The sequence below is a fragment of the Carcharodon carcharias genome, chromosome 17 (assembly GCF_017639515.1).
Source record: "Carcharodon carcharias isolate sCarCar2 chromosome 17, sCarCar2.pri, whole genome shotgun sequence".
In the NCBI taxonomy this organism is placed as follows: domain Eukaryota; kingdom Metazoa; phylum Chordata; class Chondrichthyes; order Lamniformes; family Lamnidae; genus Carcharodon; species Carcharodon carcharias.
This window is the reverse complement of record NC_054483.1, coordinates 77,960,385-77,980,469: the sequence shown is the minus strand read 5'-3', so window position 1 is coordinate 77,980,469 and position 20,085 is coordinate 77,960,385. Positions and strand designations below refer to the sequence as shown.

Genomic DNA, 20,085 nt, shown 5'->3' with positions numbered 1-20,085 from the left:
GGGCTCTGCTCCGCCTCACGCCTGGGCTGATTGGGCCGGGCCCCATCCGCTGATGTCACTTCCATCTGGCTGCCCATGTATGTGTCCCGGCTCAACTGTGACATCGACGTCGGCCTTTTGTTCCCTTCGTCTTTGGGGACTGCGGCTAAGGCAACCAGCTAGAGAAGGCTTCCTTCCTTGGACAGTCGTCAAAAGCAAGCGGGCTCCCGCTCCTGATTACAAGCGCTTGCCCGTCATTTTCCCTTCAGCGGGAGCCCCGCTATGTTTTGCTGTTTTGAAGCTGCTATCGAGTGGATGGAATTAAGCTGAAGGTATGGCAGAGGAGGAGAACTCTTTCCTTCAGCACACCCCCCCCCCCACCCCACCCCCACCCCCGGCAGTGGCCTGATCCCGCTTTAGTAATCCAGCAGCCCCGGATGAACCGTTTGAATAATAACCGAAAGGGCTGGAGCCGCCTCTGCCTTCGACCGAAAGCACAACTTGTGAGAAACGTTGGGGGGAGGGGGCGATAAAAAGACTGATGATCCTGACAACACCCCCTCCCCCCATACGTAACCCACGTTTCTTTTACGCCTTTATCTTGTGTTTCTATAGTTGTAGGGTTTTTTGTCTGTCGATATTTCAAAATAACGCGGCCCGCTTCAATGTTAACTTTGAGCCTAGTGCTCTGAGTGATGTTCCGATCGACCAATAGGAAACGGCGCTCCAGTGATGTTTCTCTAACTTGAACTAATGGGTGCGAGGGAAGGGGCGGGCTCTCGGTTGGGGCCGGTTTGTTGGAGTCACCACAACAGCCATTTGTAAACTGGAACTGAGGGCTCCCGCCATATAGGAGGGCTGACTAGAATGGCACAAGGATCACGCTTCCTTTACATAGTTGATCGTGGACCACTGGTATTTTAAGCTGATCCAATTTTATAACGTATTTTTAAAAAATAGACATTGTATAGCTTTAAAAATGCGAGTGCCTCTAATGCCAAGGATGATGTTTATCTTGGTTTCGGAGGGCTGAAGGAGTCACTGTTGCATGTCACTTTTTCCAGAAGGCAAAAAGGTAGCAGTTAATCTAGTTATGACGTGTACGTACAAAACTTAATATGAAGCACCTTCCCCCCTCACTCCAAAGCCTATAGAAAGTACCGCCCAACGTAAATAAACATCACCGTTATTTTTTTTAAAAGCCACAAAGCAAGTAGCTAACTGGGCTGAGCCAGTAGCCGGAAGATATGTCGTTGCCTCTGTGCATTCAACCATTCCACATTTCGAGGTCTGTGAAGGGGACAAAGAAATGTTTATGGTAGCCAGGGCCTGTGAAAGCTCTTGTGTTAAAAACTAGCTCAAAGATGCAAAAGAAAACAAAAGGGCCAGTGTAATTTTTTTTAAATGTAAGTGCACCATAGTTCTACAGATTAGTTAACTACAGTGGCTTGCGTTTTTTATTTATTCATGGTGGTATTGCTGGCAAGCCAACATTTATTACCCATTTCCAAATGCTCTTGAAGTTGGTGAGCCGATGTAGGGTACACCCCACAGTGCTGTTTGGAAGGAAGTTCCACGATGATATAGTTCCAAATCAGGATGTGTCCTGGAAAGGAACCTGCAGGTGGTGGTATTTGCATATGCCTGCTGCCTTTTGTTCTGTATGGTTGAGGTTACAGGTTTGGAAGATGCTGCCAATGGAGTATTAGTGAGTTGCTGCAGTGCATCTTGTAGATGGTACACATTTCATCACAGGCATACCATGGCTCCGGAGAGTAAATGATTAAGATGGTAGATGTTTTGTCTCAATCAAGCAGGTTGCTTTGTCCTGGATGGTAAGTTTCTTGACTGTTGTTGAGCTGCAGTTATCCAGGCAAGCATTCCATCACATTACTGACTTGTGTCTTGTTGGTGGAAAGGCTTTTGGGAGTCAGGAGGTGAGATACTCATTGCAAAATTCCCAAAGACTGACATGTTCTTGCAGTTGTAGTATTTATGTGACTAAGCCTTATTTCTGGTTAATGGTGACCTCTAGGATGATGTTGGTGTGGAATTCAGTGATGTGATGCTGTTAAATATACCTGTAAAACGGTAAATGTTCCAATTCTTGTCATAGACATTGTGGGTGCTTTTAAAGATGGGTAGCAAGTAGAAGTAGCAAACAGATGGGCTTAGATAGGGAATTCTAGAGAGTAGGACAGCACTGAGGAAGGCTGTACTGCCAACATGCAGGGAAGATGCATTAGAGTTGGAGAGCCAAAGGCTGCAGGCTGGGGCATGTAGCTGAGGAGGCTGAAGGAGTAAGGCCAGGTGAGACTGCTAGGATTTATAAACACATTATTTTCACTGGGGGATGGAACAAACAATAGGCTGGAAAATTGGAGCTTGCAATGGCTGAAGAGGAGGATTTGGGAAAAGCTAAATCTAGAGCTAATAACATCAGGATTTCAGCAGCCATAGGATTTGGGTAAGGGCAAAGGTGGATGATGTGGAAGCTAGTCCAGAGTAGTAACAGGACTACATTGTGCAAATGCCTGGTTAAGCTTTACCAGGTAGCAGGAGTTGGGGTGGATAACAAGGCGATGGAATTTCGAGCAAGAGAAAAATACCAATTTGTTCAGTGTTCCACCTGAGAGTTCTGGCTCTATTGGGCAAATAATCTGACAACAGAGAAAGCACAAGGACCACTCCATTAACTTGATTTGTGGTTAAACTTCTATTATGGGTAAATCGGAGATTATTCAAGAAACATCACAAAGACATTTCTGGGCTTTATTGGCCTGCACATTACAGTTCCTGGATTTTAATTGTGATCTCCCTATGAATATGCTAGGGAACATGAAGACTGTAGTAATTAATCTGATTTATATGCTTAATGTGAATAAAGAGGGAGGCAATCCAGCAAGGTGCTGATGCTGATCACATTATGAATATAACTTTATATCTTGCTGATGCATTTTGAATTTGGGTGAAAATGACAAATGAGACCAGCAATAAAGCTGATAAAACATTTCCATAGTACAGACAGATTGTACTGTCCTGCACAGTATTCCAAGGGTGCATTTAGGAAGACACCTAAAATTTTACAAGGGTTTGCAGCTAACAGTATATAATAACTAGTAATCATTCAGGCATAAAATACTTTCTATTGAAAAATAAAATTCCTCCTAAACAAAATAAATTGTTGTGACTGAGAACAATGGTATACTTAGTTCATGAAGTAGAATTGTATAACATTATGATTTCATGGAGTATTGTGCTGTATTAATATACGTTTATTTCAATTGAACTTCACTATGCTCTACAGTACAGAGTAGTAAAAAACAATTTCTGAAATTTTATAGGAAATTTTGAAAGGAATTTTTAAGGTGCAATTATATTTTCTCATGTTACAGCATGGTAATTTCTGCTGTGCAGTGATATAACAGTAGCAACCTACTTTGATTTGACACTCCTTAAATGTAGCTCCAAAATATTGATAAACCTGGTTATAAAAAGTGCGTGGGAAAATTCCATTTGGCACTTTGTGCTCTGTGCAAGTATTTTTTAAAAGTTTGTGAATGGTGATGTTCCAATTCTCAAAAGCATTAATTTACCAAAGGAGTAAAATATAGCAATAAAATATAATTTATAAACAGGCAACGTACATCAGGAGGCAAAATATGGTGGATGCTGGAAATCTGAAATAAAAACAAAAACTGCTGGAAATATTCAGCAGTTCAGGTCTGATCTGAGTCTGGGGGAGGGTGAACAGCCAGATATCATGGTCCACATTGATACCAATGACATAGTAAAGAAGGGGGATGAGGTCCTGAAAGCAGATTTCAGAGAGTTAGGAAGGAAGCTAAAAATCAGGACCTCAAAGCAGTAATCTCATGATTATTTCCAGTGCCATGTGTTAGTGAACATAGGAATAGGAGGATTGATCAACTGAACATGTGGCTGGAAAAATTGGTGTAGGAGGGAGGGCATCAGATTTGAGGCATTGGGACCAGCTCTGGGGCATGTGAAACCTGTACAAGGTGGACAGGTTACATCTTAACAGGGCCAGGACAAATGTCCTTGCATGAAGATTTGCTAGTGCTATTGGGGAGGGTTTAAACTAGCTTGTTAGGGAACCTAAGGGATAGCTCAAATTGAAGGAGGTAAAGCTGGTAACAGGAAGTAGAAAAGTACCAAGCAAAATTAGTAGGCAGGCAAAACAAAGGCGACCATCAACTAGGCTTAAAATGTGGAATAATTTCAAAAAGAGTAATTTAAGGGCACTCTACCTGAATGCATGCAGCATTTGCAACAAGTTAGATGATTTAATGGCGCAGATTGAGGTAAATGGGTATGATATAATTGCCATTACGGAGAAGTGGTTACAGGGTGACTGAGTCTGGGAACTGAATATTCTACATTCAGGAAGAATAGGTGAAAAGGAGGTAGTGCTGCGCTGATAATAAGGGATGGGATCAGTACATTAGTGAGGGAGGATCTCTGATCAGAAGAACAAAATGTGTAATCTGTTTGGGTGGAGCTAAGAAACCGCAAACATTGGTAGGAGTTCTTTATAGGCCACCAAACAGTAATGGTAGTGTGGGACATGGTATTAATCAGGAGATTAGAGTAACATGTAGCATGGGTAATAAGTAATCATGGATGACTTCAATTTGCATGTAGACTGGGTAAACTTAATGAATGCTAATGCTGGAGGATGAGTTTCTGGAGTGTTAGGGATGGTTTTCTAGAGCAGTATGTTGAGGAACTGACTAGAGAACAGGCTATTTTAGATCTAGTATATGTAACGAGAAAGGGCTAATTAATTTTTTAAAAAAAACCTTTCGGGATGAGTGACCATATTATGAGAGAATTTTTTATTGTTTGAAAATGGGATGGTGTAAAGAAGATATTTTTTCCTAATATTACTGTGGGATACTGAAGCAGGCTTGTGTGACTAATTTAATTAAACTGAAAGCAGTTGGACTGCAAGGTTTGAATCATCAAAGGTGCTAAGTGTAAAAGCAGGCATTTTGAAGTGGATGAGTTAAGTAAGACAAATAAATAGATTAGAGCTAACTCTTGTATTTATAGACAAGCTGAGAGCTGTTTGAATTTCAGAGGTATGATAGGATGTCTTACAACTGGCAAAATTGTAGATGAATAAAGCAGAGTTATTAACTTTATTTCTGCCGAAAGTGCTGGCCATAAGGACAACGTGAGATATTTTTATTTTCTGAGAAAAGTAACTTCCAAAGCAAGGTTGAAACAATGGAATTTAGAGATCAAAGTGGAGAAATATATTTAAGGAAAAATTGAAAACTGTATGGTGAGTGGCCAATTGAGATCCTGAAGAGTGCACTGTGAGGTATCAGCTTCTAGCCACCCCAGAGAAGTGTTCCAGAAAGCAAGGTTTTGTTAAAAGCCTTGGAATTACATTGTCGAGTGAGAGGAAGAGAAGCTGTGAAATACCTTCCTTATAGCAATAGTGGGTGCTGTATGGTAATATTTTGGATGTTTTATAGATTAAGAATCTATTTGGACTATTGCCTGGAAAATGGGGTTTATTTGGGAGTCTAATTCAGTAGAAATCTTTTGGGAAACGTTGTAAGACTAAATTAAACTGTTATCTTGCGTGTTCAAGTTTTCTTTCCTTTTGTTAATAAATGTTTTAATTTAATCTTTAAAATTTCCAGAATGTGGCAATGGACTGTACTTCTGACTTTAGTGCAAATACCTTGTAATAAAAATACAAATTGCAAATCATTGTGATAGCTTGGCCAAGTTTCCCTTTGGGATTTGGTCAGCCCAGCAATTATCACCTGCCATATCATAACAGTAGTTCAAACAAAGGAAATTTGAAGGTATGGGGGACAAATTGGCTGAGCTGGATTGGGAAAATACGTTGAGGTATGATGGTACATAGGCAATGGATGGTCTTTAAAGAATTATTTTATGTTGACAGCAATTATACATTCCTTCAAAGCACAGAAACCCAAAATGTCAGTCAACCGTGGCTAACAAAGGAAGTTGAAGATTGTATAAAATTTTAAAAGAAAAGGACTATAAAGTTGCCAGAAATATTAGTAGATCTGAGGATTGGTAGGATATTATAGTACAGCAAAGGAAGATCAAGAAACTGATAAAGGGAGAATAGAATATGAATATAAACTAGCAACAAAATTGTAAAAGCTTCTATAGGAATGGAAAAAGAAAACGTTTGGCTAAGACAAATATGGGTCCATTACAGGCAGAGTCAGGAGAATTTCTAATGGGGAATAGAGAAATGGCAGAGAAGCTAAATGATTACTTTTTCTTCACTGAGGAAGATACAAGAAATCTCCCAGAATTAGAGATCCAATGGACTAGGGTGAAGGAAGAAATTAGGATTAATAAGAAGAGTATATTGGAGAAATTAATTGAATTTAAGGTTGATAAATCCCCAGGACCTGATATCTTAAATTTCAGAATGTTGAAAGAGGTAGCTATGGAGATAGTGAATGCATTGGTGATCATCTTCCAAAATTCTATGGATTCAGGAATAGTTCCTGCAGATTGGAAGGTAGCAAATGTCACTCCACTATTTAAGGGAGGGAGAGAGAAAACTGGGGAACTGCAGACCTGCTAGCCTTATATCAGTAATAGGCAAAATGCTAGAAACTATCATAGCAAGACTGTGATAAATGGACTTTTGGATAATGATCTAATTGGGTGTAGTCAGCATGGATTTATGAATGGGAAATCATGTTTGATAAACCTGTTGGAGTTTATTGAGGATGTTACTAACAGAATTGATAAAAGGGAGTTGGTGGGCATAGTATATGTGGATTTTCAGAAGGCTTTTGATAAAGTTCCCTCCCCCACAGGAGGTTGGTTAGTAAAATTAAAGCACATGAGATAGGAAGTAATATATTGGCATGGATTAAGGATTGATTAACAGGCAGAAAACAGTATTAATAAATAGGTCCTTGTTGGCAGGCTGTGAATGTGGGGTACTGCAAGGGTCAGTACTTGGGGCCCCAGCTGTTCACAATATATATCAATGATTTGGATTAGGGACCAAAAGTAATGTTTCCAAGTTTGCGGGTGAAACAAAGCTAGATGGGAATGTGTTGTGAAGAAGGTGCAAACCAACTTCAAGGAGATTTGGACAGACTTAGTGAGTGGGCAAGACATAGCAGATGGAATGTAATGTGGAAAAAATGAGAGGTTATCCACTTTGGTAGGAGGAACAGATATGCAGGGTATTTCTTAAATAGTAAGAGATTAGAAAATGTAGATGTACAAAGGGACCTTGGTGTCCTCATCACTAAGTCACTGAAAACTAACATGCAGGTTCAGCAAGCAATTAGGAAGGCTTATGGTATGTTTGCTTTTATTGCAAGAGGCTTTGAGCACAGGAATAGCGAATTCTTGCTTCAATTGTTAGACTGCATCTGGAGTATTGTGTGCAGTTTTGGTTCCCTTAGGAAGGATATTATTGGCATTGAGGGAGTGCAACAAAGGTTCACCAAACTTGTTCCTAGGATGGTGGGACTGTCCTATGAATAGAGATTGGAGAAACGGCCTATATTTGCTAGAGTTAAAGCTACAAAATACTTAGAGATGGAGAGGGTAGATGTAGGTAAGATGTTTCCCCTGGTTGGGGAGTATTGAACCAAGGGACACAATTTCAGAATAAGGGGAATCCACTTAGGACTGAGATGAAGAGAAATTTTATTTTACTTGGGGATGGGGTGGTTGTGAATTTTTGGAATTTTCTACTGCAGAGGGCTGTGGAAGCAGTTCAGTTGTGAGTATATTTAAAGCAGAGATTGACATATTTCTAAATGTCAATGACATTAAGGGGTGTTTGGGGTGGGGGGGGGGGGTGGCGGGGGGTGCGTGCGTGGAGGCATTGAAGTGGATGAGCAGCCATGACTATTGAATGGTGGAGCAGGCTTAATGGCCTGCTCCTATGTTCCATTGTTATTTGTTTAATGTAACTCTGTAAATCAATGTAACAACTGCAACTTTAATTTTAAAAACTACAATATGAGCTAAAATTTGGAGCTTGATATTCTATGTTTTCAGAATTTGTCCCAATCCTGGGAGGGAGAAAGAAATCTGGTAGAACCAAAAAATGGATTGAATGAATGGAGAAATTTACTCTTTCTACTTCTGGTTGCATAAACCCGAGCATTCTTGCATTATTCAGATCTGAATATATTTCAAGTACATACTGAAGTATTTAATATTGTTGTCTAATAACACGGTGGATACGAAACACTTAACATTGAAACTTTTTTTCCTTAAGGAATTAAGCTTCAGTCAAGAGTAAGAATATGCGAGAAAAGAGAAATGATTCTGTAGACTTTGTCAAGGATTTTCAAGAGTATCTCACTCAGCAAACACAACATGTAAACATGATTTCCGGTTCAGTGTGTAATGAAAAGGAGCCAGAATTACTTCAACCTGGTAAGAAAAGAAAATGTGTGCATGAGAAAATTAACACAACAGGAGTAGGCTATTCAAAATCAAACTTAGAAGGGAATTGTTAAAATGCCAACCATGGAGCAAAATCCAAAAGTTCAAATGGTTCTTTAAGCTAGAAACCTTGATTTGGTTACTTTGTACTTCAGCCTTGTAACAAACTCCCAAGAATTTCTATGCATGATGGTACAGTCAAACAAGGACTTGCTGGTATATCCACATTGTCACTTAGCAGAGATGCAGTATGTAGAAGAATTTAAAATGCACATTTTTCATGTATTTTGTAATTCTTGGAATTAATCCTTGAAAAACTCCCATTAAAAAAATGGTTGTTATATCATGCTGACGAGTTATGATGGTCAGCATTCCTAGTTTGTGCAATTTTATCATGCCTGTTTGGCTATATTTTACTGTGTCAATATAATACTGATACCATCTTATAGTCTGGCATTGAGTTCCTGCAGTGTAGAAGAATTAGCTTTTTATCAATTTAAATGTTTCATAAATTAACAGTTAAATGGTTTGTGCATAGTCAATATATTTGCATGTTAAAACATACTTCCTGTTAAATCTAAAGTTTTCAAATGCAGTTGACCTTTTATTTCTGTGAAGTACGTTTTAATGCGTGTTGTATAATATGAAGGTGTATTGAATTTGTACATTTATTTTTTCAACTTTCTGTTGCTTCTGGAATTAATGTCTTATTAATGAGTTCTGACAGCCTTTCAGTACTTCATTACTTTATGCTGAAGCTGGGCATTAGCTGTTCAACTGCAGTCAAATTCAAAGTTATCCTTGTGCAATCCATACTGAGATTAGGGATTATCGAATAGTGATCAGAAACAATCAACCTGATCCCGTTATTGCATCCCACTACCAGAACAGATCATTGATTGAACCTGAGACCTATCTGGTCCAAGTCATTTTGATACCTTTACCAACTAAGGTATTAGGATGTTGTGTAATTAAAACAAATAAAAAAACACTAAGTGCTTTGTAGTAGAAGCAAACTGAAGAGGATAACATTACTAAACATTCAATTTAGTAAGTTTGTAAAATACCTCCATCTCCAACCTTATTTTCTTTACAGATCCTTAAACGTGCTGTTGCCTCATGTTTGAATCAGGTTTCTGTCCCTGCCACAGTTCCTTGTCAAAGTCACAACTTTCAATCAATGTGACTGTGACTATGGTAAACTATCCCTCCTCATACTTTTCAACTTCTCAACCATCTTCCTCCAATGCCTCTTCTGTTATCTAACTTGGTGGGACTATACTTGCCTGGTTTCTGAACTATCTAGTCTTATCCAGAAAATCATCTGGTTCACTTCCTGCTCCTGCACTGTCATCTCTGGGGACCCTGAAGATCTATTCTTGGCCACCACCACCACTAGCAGGAGCCCTCAAAACATTTAAGAAGTATTTAGATGAGCACTTGAAACGCTATAACATACAGGCCAAGTGTTGGAAAATGAGATTAGAATAGATGGGTGCTTCATGGCCGGCACAGACATGATGGGCCGAAGGGCCTGTTTCTGTGCTGTATGACTCTTAATTTACTTGCCACAGAAATCTAAGCTCCTGATTTGCTCTTGTAGCCACAGTATTTATTTGGTTGATCCAGTTCTGTTTCTGGCCAATGGGAACCCTCAGGATGTTGTTAGTCAATTTGTCACATTGATTGTCAAATACTGCTAGTACTACACGAGCAGAAATTTCCTCCAGCTGATTATTGGGAAGATCAGAGTCATTGTCTGTGGTCGCTCCACAAACTTTGTTCCCTTGCCACTGACTCCATCCTTCTGTCAACTGACTAAAGCTGAACCAGGTTATTTGCTACCCTGGTGTCATACTTGACCTTGAGATGTGCTTCCAATTATGTCTGCTCCACCTTCCTCCATCCTCAATGATGGCATCAAGCCTCCCAGCCATTAGTTACTTAATGGTCCAACACCATTCACAACTGGATGTGACAGGAGTACAAGGTTTGGATCTCAGCATGGAGTGATTCTGCAATTCCAACCATTTAGTTTTGCAGAAATCTCTGTATTAACCTTTATGTATATGTGTACATAGTATACAAGCATTCCTGTTTAATCTATGGTCTTAGTATTTTTGGAATCATATTTTGGTCTACTTTTTAAACATTTGTAAAGTTGTCTTAGTTATGCTTTTATTTTTATTAGCAGCTGGGACTGAAAATCATCAAAATGGAATCCACCATGCTTCTGTTGAAGTTTCTCTTGATGATGGCAGTGGAATGATAGGAGAAGGGCCAGAAAGAACGGTTGATGGAAAGCTGAAGTGTCAGTACTGTAACTATGCTAGCAAAGGGATAGCACGACTGATGGAGCACACCAGAATGCACACAGGTAATAAATTTTACAGGTGATTAGCTTACACAATTAAGCACCAATTATGGAGTTGTTTGAACTCAGAACTGGTTAGGTGAAATAGTGTGTCTACCTACATGCCATTGATCGATTCATTCATTTGTGCTCTGCATGAAGGTAGGTCCTTGGTTCATCATCCGCATCCTGAGCGGTTTCTCTTGGAATTTTTTTGTCAGTGTTTGCCATTGCCTTCCAATCTCAGGAGCAGGGTGAGGAGGCAGGCCACGAGTCTACCTCAACCAGTTCAGGAACTGCACTTGTACTATTGTCGTTTATTCAGAACTACATGCTTGCCATCTAGTTAACTGATGCTATTCATAAAAGGCCTGAAAACAACCTCCATCAGTTCCTTTGTATTGTTGATTTTAGTATTCCTTCCCAGCTAATATTCCTGTGAAATGTTTTACTGTGAAAACAAAAGTTTTGTTGGGACCAAATTTTTTATTTTGGGTAAATTCTAATGTTGAATTTTGTTAGTTACATATCACTTCTTGTCTCAAACTCTGATTTACATACGACTGGGAATGACTGCTTTAACATCAAGGCAGCATTTGACCACCTGTGGCATCGAGAAGCCCTAGCAAAATTGTCAATGGGAATTGGGGGTTGAAAACTCACCACTGGTTGGAGTCATACCTAGCACAAAGGAAAATGGTTGTCGGAGAAAAATCACCTCAACCCCAGGACATTGCTGCAGGAGTTCCTTGGGGTAGTGTCCTAGTGTTAACCATCTTCAGCTACTCTGCCAATGACCTTCCCTCCATCATGAAATCAGAAATGGGGATGTTTGCTGATGATTGCACTGCATTCGGAACTATTTGTGACTCCTTAGATACTGAAGCAGTCCATTCTGGCATGCAGCAGGATCTGGACAACATTCAGGCTTGGGCTCATATGTGGCAAGTAACATTCATGCCACACAAGTGCCAGGCAATGACTATCTCTGAGAGAATCTAACTATCTACATTTGACATTCAAAGGCATTACCATAACTGAATCCCCTACAATCAACATCCTGAGGGTTATCATTGACCAGAAACTGAACTGAACTAGATGTATAAATACTGTGGCTGCACGAGCAGGTCATAGACTGGGAATTCTGCAACAAGTAATTTGTCTCCTGATGCCACAAAGACTGTCCACCTTTTTAAAAGGCACAAGTCAGGAGTGTAGTGGAATATTCTCCACTTGCCTGTATGAGTGCAGCTGTAACAACTTCGAAGAAACTCAACACTATGCAAGACAAAGCAGCCTCTTGATTGGCATCCCTTTAATCATCACAAACATTCAACTCCCTCCACCACCGACACAATGGCAGCAGTGTGTACCATCCACAGGATGCACTGCAGCAACTCACCAAGGCTCCTTCGACAGCACCATCCAAAACTGAAACCTCTATCACCTAGAAGGACAGGACAGGAGATGTGTGGGAACACCATCTGCAAATTGGCTGCACAGTATCCTGATTTGAAACTATATCACCATTCCTTCACTGTCACTATGTCAAAAATCCTCCCTAACAGCAGTCTGGTTGTACCCACACAAGATGGACTGCAGCGGTCAAGAAGACTGCTCACCACCACCACCACCACCTTCTCAAGGGCAATCAGGGACGCACAACAAATGCTGGCCTTGCCAGTGTTGGTCTTATTCCATTTTTAAAAATTGATTTGCCTCTTTAGTAACTGGATTGGGACTGCATAAATTCACTTCACCTTGGAATTTCATGTAGTTTCCTGATCTGGCTTTAATGCACTCTGCTCCCAGAGGTGAAAAAACATCATGCTAATCTACAGCACTACGCAGCTCTTGATAATCTTGGCAATTCTTTATGTACAGTTGCTTTAGGGTGAACATTTTCATGGGTTTATGCTTTATAACATATCACTGCTTTTGCAAGCCCAGATGTATTTGAAATATACGTTACAGTCTGGAAGTGCAAGCTACAAGGCCTCTGGAAATGTAAACTAAAGACCTCAACTTGTCCAGATAAGATTGTATTTTTGGGTTACTGGAGAGTGAAGAATGATGGGTGTAGGGTTTTTCCAAAGATGGCTATTGGGTGATATTTACAAGAGTAGATACAAAATTCCAAAAAGGAAACCTTAGGAGGTATTTGTTCCTGATGTATTGATCTGGACTTCTGGTCAGTGACAAGAACGGTGCTTGCCATTCATAACATTGAAAGCTGCCCACAAACTTTTGGTGAGTTTTTGAAGCATGTTACACAATTAGGAGATCATGTCTAATATGGTGCCCTCTCCAGGCGATCTGGGTTTCTAAACAGGGCAAAAAAACAGCAAGGCTCTTCAAATTGGACTGAAGAATTCCTGGTATAAACCAGGAAGCCTTAAGTGAGAAGTATGAATTAATTTAATTCCATGTAAAATTGTACAGAAAGTGGAATTAAGATTGGGAAAGATGGGATTAAAAGAGATGAGAAACAGAACGTGAAAAATATTTAACAATATCAAACACTGAAAGAATAAGATGTCACACTTGTTGGGGCCAGGAAGGTTGTTTGGCAGTGATTATCACTTATCCTGCCATTAAAACTTCATCTAATCTTGCATGCACTGAGCCTAATGTTTTCTATCTTGTTTTTTATTGGGTAACTATCACAACTTGATACCATTAGTGATGTTGAATCTATCTGCAAGGGCTGATGCAGAGCAACAGTGGAGGAGCTGAGTATTTCTAACAGCAACTTCTGGATTCCTCATTTAAATACATGTGAGATTGTTGCAAGTTGCTTTCTGACTTAGGCCATTATAACTGAAATTTGTTAGCCTCAACCATTGTTCTTGATGCAAACTTCAGGTCACCATGCCATTTTAAAAAAGGTTTTGTTTATTAAATTGTCACAGCCAGTTTTTACTGTAAAATGGAGAGCACCTGTGCAGCTGCTTGATGGTATTTCTGTGGGGCTTCCTATTATTGATGTGGGAGTTGAGAGAATGATTGCTTCTGAAGATCCTTTCTTTCTCAACTTCTTTTAAAAAAAATCTCTGGTAGAAGTGAGGAAGAAGAAAATAACTTTCTTGATCTGTAATTGCACATTTATTCTATGTTGCTATTATTGGACATAATTGAATTTTTGATTAATTCGTTGCACATTTCCTGCTCCAAAATGGAGTTCTATAATGTGATTAGCCAGAGCAATGTTCCTTTTTCCACACTGGTCCTGTGACCAATCATTTTTAAATGGTACAAATTCCTACTTTAGTAGTCACATGTGAAGAGTCAAGTTTTTGACTGGGCTACAGGATGAAAAATAGTCTTGGTAAAACAGGAGCTGTTGTACTATTCAAACTAAGTATATTACCTGTTTTTTTTTTTGCACTTTCCCTTTTACTTTTCCCTTTACTGAATACAATGGTTCTGCTGGTGTACAATTCCATAGTGGTCCATGGAATTTTTCTCATACAAATGTTCATTTTTTTTCTTTGAGACTCATTGGGTCCTCTCTTTATATCTCCATATACTTGTATTTCCCAGTATGGATTACTGAATAACATCAAAGAGTAATCTTGGACCCTCCCTCCCTAGAAACAGAGGTCATTTTTTTAATACTGCTTGTGCTGAGATCAGCTAGCTCAACACAGACAAGGGTCTAATCTTGAAGCTTTCTTTCGCTTGGCTCAGTATCAACTACTCACTGATCCATTTAGGAAGCCAAGTGGTATTTGCAACCTGAAGGAAGAATCTTTCAGATCTTAAGGTATTAAGTTTTTAAGAGGAAAAGTGGAATAACTTTGCTAATCTGTTCTTTTTCATGCAGGTGAGAAACCCCACAGATGCCATTTATGTCCATTTGCTTCAGCTTATGAGCGTCACCTTGAAGCACATATGCGCTCGCATAGAGGTGAAAAACCATACAAATGTGAGCTTTGCTCCTTTCGCTGCAGTGATCAAAGTAATTTATCCCACCATCGCAGGCGCAGGCATAAACTACTTCCTCTGAAAGGACGCAGGACATCACTGACCAATAAGAGAATGATGGGAATTTTGCAAAAAAAATCCAGTTACTCCCTGAGTTATGGAAGAAGACCTCTGAGTAATTTCAGTCCTCCGATGGTGGCGCAGAAGACAGATTACCTTGATGAATTTTCTCATAACATCTCAGCTGAATCTTATGAGGGTCTGACAAAAGCACAGACTAGTGGAATCTCAAGGGATGTACAGGACATGATGGTGGATAATCCATTAAACCAGCTGTCTGCTTTAGCCGGCCAGCTTTCCAGCCTTTCACAAGATGACCAAACTCCAGCATCTTCTGATGTGATATGCAGGGATGAGAAACCGTATCTGATACCACAGTCTATAGCACCAATAGTTACCACTGTAGTTTCTAGTGTGGCTCAGAGTTCATCCAATGCTAGCCCTGATCGACATCCTGTGCATAATCAAAGAACCTTCAGTCCTGTTCCAGGTCCAAATAGTGAGCGTAGTGCTCACATGAGCTCACCGTGCATGACGAACAGCCAACCTAGCACCCCTGCTCCTCCGATTCAAGTCCAGGACCCCCAGCTTCTGCATCACTGCCAACACTGTGACATGTATTTTGCAGACAATATCCTTTACACTATTCACATGGGGTGCCATGGTTATGAGAATCCATTTCAGTGTAACATATGTGGATGTAAATGTAAAAACCAATATGATTTTGCTTGTCATTTTGCCAGGGGTCAGCATAAGCAAACTTAATGTTATTTGTATTAATAAAGCTATTAAAAATTGATCGTTTTTTGAATGGTAACTTTTATCTCAATTCTGTGTAAAACTATAATAAAAGTTAGTCTACAATCAATTTGTTTAAAGTAAACTTAAAATATATATTTTCTGGGTTGCCAATTACCTAATTACTCCTCCATTGCTCGGTCTATCATTTATGTACTTAAAACATGAACAAGCTATTAAATGTGTGTATGAGACTGAAAGGAAGATGGCACATAAGAGTTGATGGAAAAAAATGAAACAAAATGAGAAAATAATTTACTTTCCTCTGGTTTATTTCTCCCTAAAGATGCAGGTGCATGGTGCAGTGTGCCCTAATTATAATTTGGCAAAATTCTCTTCAGTAACTGTTACTTTTGATTGTAAAATTGCTCATAAAGAAAAGTGAGAGGGGAAACGAGGGAATTTAGGCAAATTAGTCTAACATCTGTTGGCAGCTTCTAGTGTCTAAACTTAGGGATAATGTTACTAAACACCTTAAGTTTTCAGCTGATCAGAGAACCAACATGAATTTGTAAAGGGTGAGTCATGCCTGACTAATCTGGTTTAATTTTGAAGAGGTGATCAAGTAGTGGACAGGGTGATATCTATGGATGTTGTCTATATGGACTTCTGGAAGGCATTTGATAAAGTCCCTTGAGTTTACTGGCTAAAGTTGAAGCTCAATAGGCTGAACAGGAGATGGAGTAGTGATTAATGGGCAGGTAGGCAAGATGTGACTAATGATGTCCTGCAAGTTAGCTGTTGGGCCCTCAACTATTCACTGTTTTAATTAACAGCTTTTATAAATAGGATAGAAAGCCACATATTCAAATTTGCCAATGACCCAAATATAGGTTAAGTGAACGGGGGTGGGAGAGGGAAAGTGTCGCAAATGGATTTCGATGTCAGTAAATGTGAGATCATCTACTTTAGACAGAGTGTAGAATAGAGTACTTTTTAAATTTGGGCGTGGGGGGGAACTAGAAAGAATGGAGTTCCAGAGAGACTTGGGCAGGGATGGTGGTGGGGGAGGGGTCCAGGTACATTTAAAATGAGGTAAACAGGTATAGAAGATATTCAAAAAGGCTAATGGAATGCTGATCTTTCTAGAAGGTGGATTTGGTGGTATATTTGATCATGGTGAGAAGGAGTCATCACAGCCATGTTGGATCCTGTCCACATACATACTTTTCATAGCCCACTGAATGGGAACCTACCTCTTTCCTACTCCACTTCCTAATGTCTAGCCTAGGGATGCTGAGGCCAGTCGCAGCATCCTTTTGCTGACCTTGCTAAAGTTTACAAATAGAAAATTGATTATAAAAGTGCCTATTTTAGGTTTTGGTAGTGTATAATAGTTGATATTCAGGAAATACCTGCAAGTTCTGTTAATAAAAATAAAGTTTGTTTATAAATTGGTGAATTTTTAAACAATTTTTATAAGCATTTTTGGCTGGAGTATTTGACAGAATCTTTAAATATTATAGGGAGATCCTGGTCTTTATAATAGTTAGAATTTATACAGCCTCCATATTTTCAGTATATTTTCTCCAAGTAATTATACATTTTTGCGGGTACCATAGATTCTGATCCCGTACCATGTCTTTACCGAAGGCTAATCTCTTGGGGTTTGCCGATGGTGTTACCTAACAAACAGTGACCAAATAGTGAAAGTTGCTTTCTTTTTCCCTAGAGGGAAATGTCTGAATCTTTCAGCTTTCCTGACAAAGAACAGGGACTCATGTAAAGAAGAGAATTTGCATTGTACACAATATTGACCTAATGAGTTCATCCTGGGCCCGGTTTGATTCTATTTAATTTTGTTTTGCCTTCCATGTTAAATAAATTAAAGCATTGTTAATCTGTTTATTCTATACTGTTTGTCCTATGCCTGGGTTATTCTGCACAAGCAGCACAGCAGGCAGCTGTGATTAGAGTAACTATTGGAGAGGAGAGGATGCACATTTAAATCAAAATGTGCACATAGTGCTGCTCAAGCCTGTATTGAAATTTCTAATGCTAGAAAACAAGATAGGATTCAGCTTTTTTCTTTTAGATTTATTGACTAGCAGTACTGTTCAATGATCACTTGATTTTTTTTACAAGAATCAGTTCATTTAATAAACAATTTGAACTCTAATCAAAAGTACAATTTTAAAACCCTGGCTAAGAAATTAGTGTGCAGTTAAAACTGGAGGACTGCGACACGATATAAGAAGAAATTCATAAACTTGCAGAATGATTGTGTCATTGGCAAATGAACTTCAATATAGATAAGTGCAAGGTAATAAATTTTGGTAGGAATAATGAGAACACATACTCATTGGAAAATAAGTGAGCAGAAGAAGCTGAGGGTGCAGATACACCAATCAACATAGCATTTGCTTTTTTTAAAATCTGAGTTCATTTCTAGAGGGATAGAATTGAAAAGCAGAACCTTGAAATACTGTAAACAGTTCTGGTCTCCATAATATAAAAAAGGATATTGAGACACTGCAAGAGGCAAGAAACAATTGCCAGAACTGAGAGATTTGTATATATCAGGAAATATTGTAACAGGCTGGGCCTTTTTTTAAAAAAAAGATTGACCTAGAGAACGGGTCTGATAAGGTAGGCAGAGATGATGTTTCCAACTGCAGATAATACTAGATCTAGGAATCATAAATATAAGAGTCATGCAATGAAGCATTCAAGAGAAACTTCTTTATCCAGAGAATGGTTAGAATGTGCATTTGCTACCACAGAGTAATTAAAGTGAATAGCATTGATGCATTCAAGAAGGAGCTAGACGAGCACATGGAGAGAAAGGAATTCAAGCATATGTTGATGGGGTTAGATGAAGAGGAGTGGTAGGAAGCTTGTGTGGAGCATAAACACTCCTATGGACCTGTTGGGCCAAATGGCCTGTTTGTGATGTTATCCCTGCTAGTACTGCTTATGTTGCAAGGTATAACAATATTTTTCAGTTGAACTTGTCATTGGTGGCAAGCTAACACAAGTAACAACAGTGCTGATTTTGCTGAAATCAGTACTGTTGTTACTTGTGTTAATGTGGTGCAAACTTATGTTGTACCACTGATTATACAATGGAACTGCTGAAACATTTTTTCCCAATACCAACTCAAGAACCTACATTTTTATTTGCAAATTGTTTAAAGTCTTAAAACTTGGAAGAGCAGGAAATTATAGGAGTAAATATCCTACATAGTAAGCATAGACTAAGTCTTGCAGTCAAGTGCAGCAATTACAAGTACCAGCTGGTCATGATCTATAACGTTTTGTTTCCTGAGTGTAAAACTGGAAATTGTTTCAGTGAGGTTGTAAGGTAGTTTGATATTTCCCTGTAAACTTAGTCTTTTGACATTTAAAAATTCAATTGAACCATTTTGTAGTTTAGGAAAAAATTGAACTGAAAGCAGCTATTAGACCTTTCTATGCAAGTGTCAAACAACAATTTGCATTTTGCGCCTTTATGATCAAGAAATATCCCAGAATATTTCAAAATAAGCATAAGCAAATGAACTCCAGATTGAGGAAAGGATTAGAAGGGATAAAAGAAATCTTGGTTGAAGAAAAGCTCTGCCACTCATAGCAACAGAAATGTGCAGAAGGTTGGAATCAGAAGAGTGAGGACTTCAGGTACTATCAGAATTGGAAGAGAGAGCAGAAATGGCTGTGTAGACAAGAACAAAGATTTTAAGTTTATTTTGGAGGTAATGAGCTAATGTAAGTTATGGATGAGAATAATGAACAAGCAGAAAATGTGCCAGGCTTTTGGAAAAGTTTAACTTTATAGATGAACAATGGGATACCGGCAAGGAGATTGTTAAAATAGGGGGCAGGAATAGCATGCGTAAGAGTTACTGGTATACATGTGGAGGTGAGCAATATTGCAGAAGTGGAAATAAGGGATCTTGGTGATGGATGAATGAAGTTTAAAGCTTAATTCAGGGTCAAATGATTACAAATGGACTGGTTTAGCCTGAGGCAGTAGTGGAAAGGGATGGAGCTGGTGACAAGAGAGTGAAGCTTATGGTAGACTTGAGAAACAAGTTGTCCTTAAGTTGAACTAAAGTAGGTTACACCTTATTCAGGACCTGCTGTCAGACAGAAGCAGTTTAGAAGTTCAGAGAAATAATGAATGATGTTACTGAAGGACAACATGTAAATAAGGATAGGCCTGGGCATCTTTGGTGGTATCCTGGAGGTGAAATTAAGCTGGATGGAAGAGTAATTGCTAGAGATGTACTGGTTGCATTCAGATAAGTAGGAATTAAACCTGGACAAGGCAATTCCACCAACCTGGATAGCATAAGGCAGTGGAGGAAAATGATGTAGTAAACTATCAAGTGCTTTGGAAACTATAGGAAGGGTTTAAAAATAGAGGAAATAATTCAAGGTTCTGCCTGAAGAACAGAAACCATCGACTCTTGGCTAGCATAGAAGTCAAGGAGGGGAATTGAGTATTGCTGAAAAAAGAGATGTTGAAGCTTTTTGGTCTTGCACTCATCAGGACACTTTGCAAGAATACCAAAATAATG

At 39.1% G+C, this 20,085-nt stretch overlaps 1 protein-coding gene across 4 annotated transcripts; it reads left to right on the top strand.

Moving 5' to 3' along the window:
* Nucleotides 1-38: 38 nt before the first annotated feature.
* LOC121289800 (zinc finger protein Pegasus-like) lies at nt 39-15,566 on the top strand. 4 transcript variants are annotated; one of them, XM_041209630.1, is made up of 4 exons: nt 39-311; nt 8,258-8,418; nt 10,622-10,804; nt 14,607-15,566. In XM_041209630.1, the coding sequence occupies exons 2-4, from the start codon at nt 8,286-8,288 to the stop codon at nt 15,530-15,532; spliced, it is 1,242 nt and encodes a 413-aa protein (XP_041065564.1). In that variant the 5' UTR covers nt 39-311; nt 8,258-8,285; the 3' UTR covers nt 15,533-15,566. The 4 variants fall into 4 exon arrangements, with proteins under 4 accessions (XP_041065564.1, XP_041065561.1, XP_041065565.1 ...); XM_041209627.1 differs by having other exon boundaries at nt 10,619-10,804; XM_041209631.1 differs by lacking the exon at nt 39-311 and adding an exon at nt 754-894.
* Nucleotides 15,567-20,085: the final 4,519 nt, after the last annotated feature.

Excerpts from the sequence above, each read along its gene's own strand:
- LOC121289800 (XM_041209627.1), top strand. The coding sequence starts at position 8,286 with ATGCGAGAAAAGAGAAATGATTCTGTAGACTTTGTCAAGGATTTTCAA. Across the intron at positions 8,419-10,618 it reads GCCAGAATTACTTCAACCTG|CAGCTGGGACTGAAAATCAT; the intron begins GTAAGAAAAGAA and ends TATTTTTATTAG. Across the intron at positions 10,805-14,606 it reads GCACACCAGAATGCACACAG|GTGAGAAACCCCACAGATGC; the intron begins GTAATAAATTTT and ends TTTTTCATGCAG.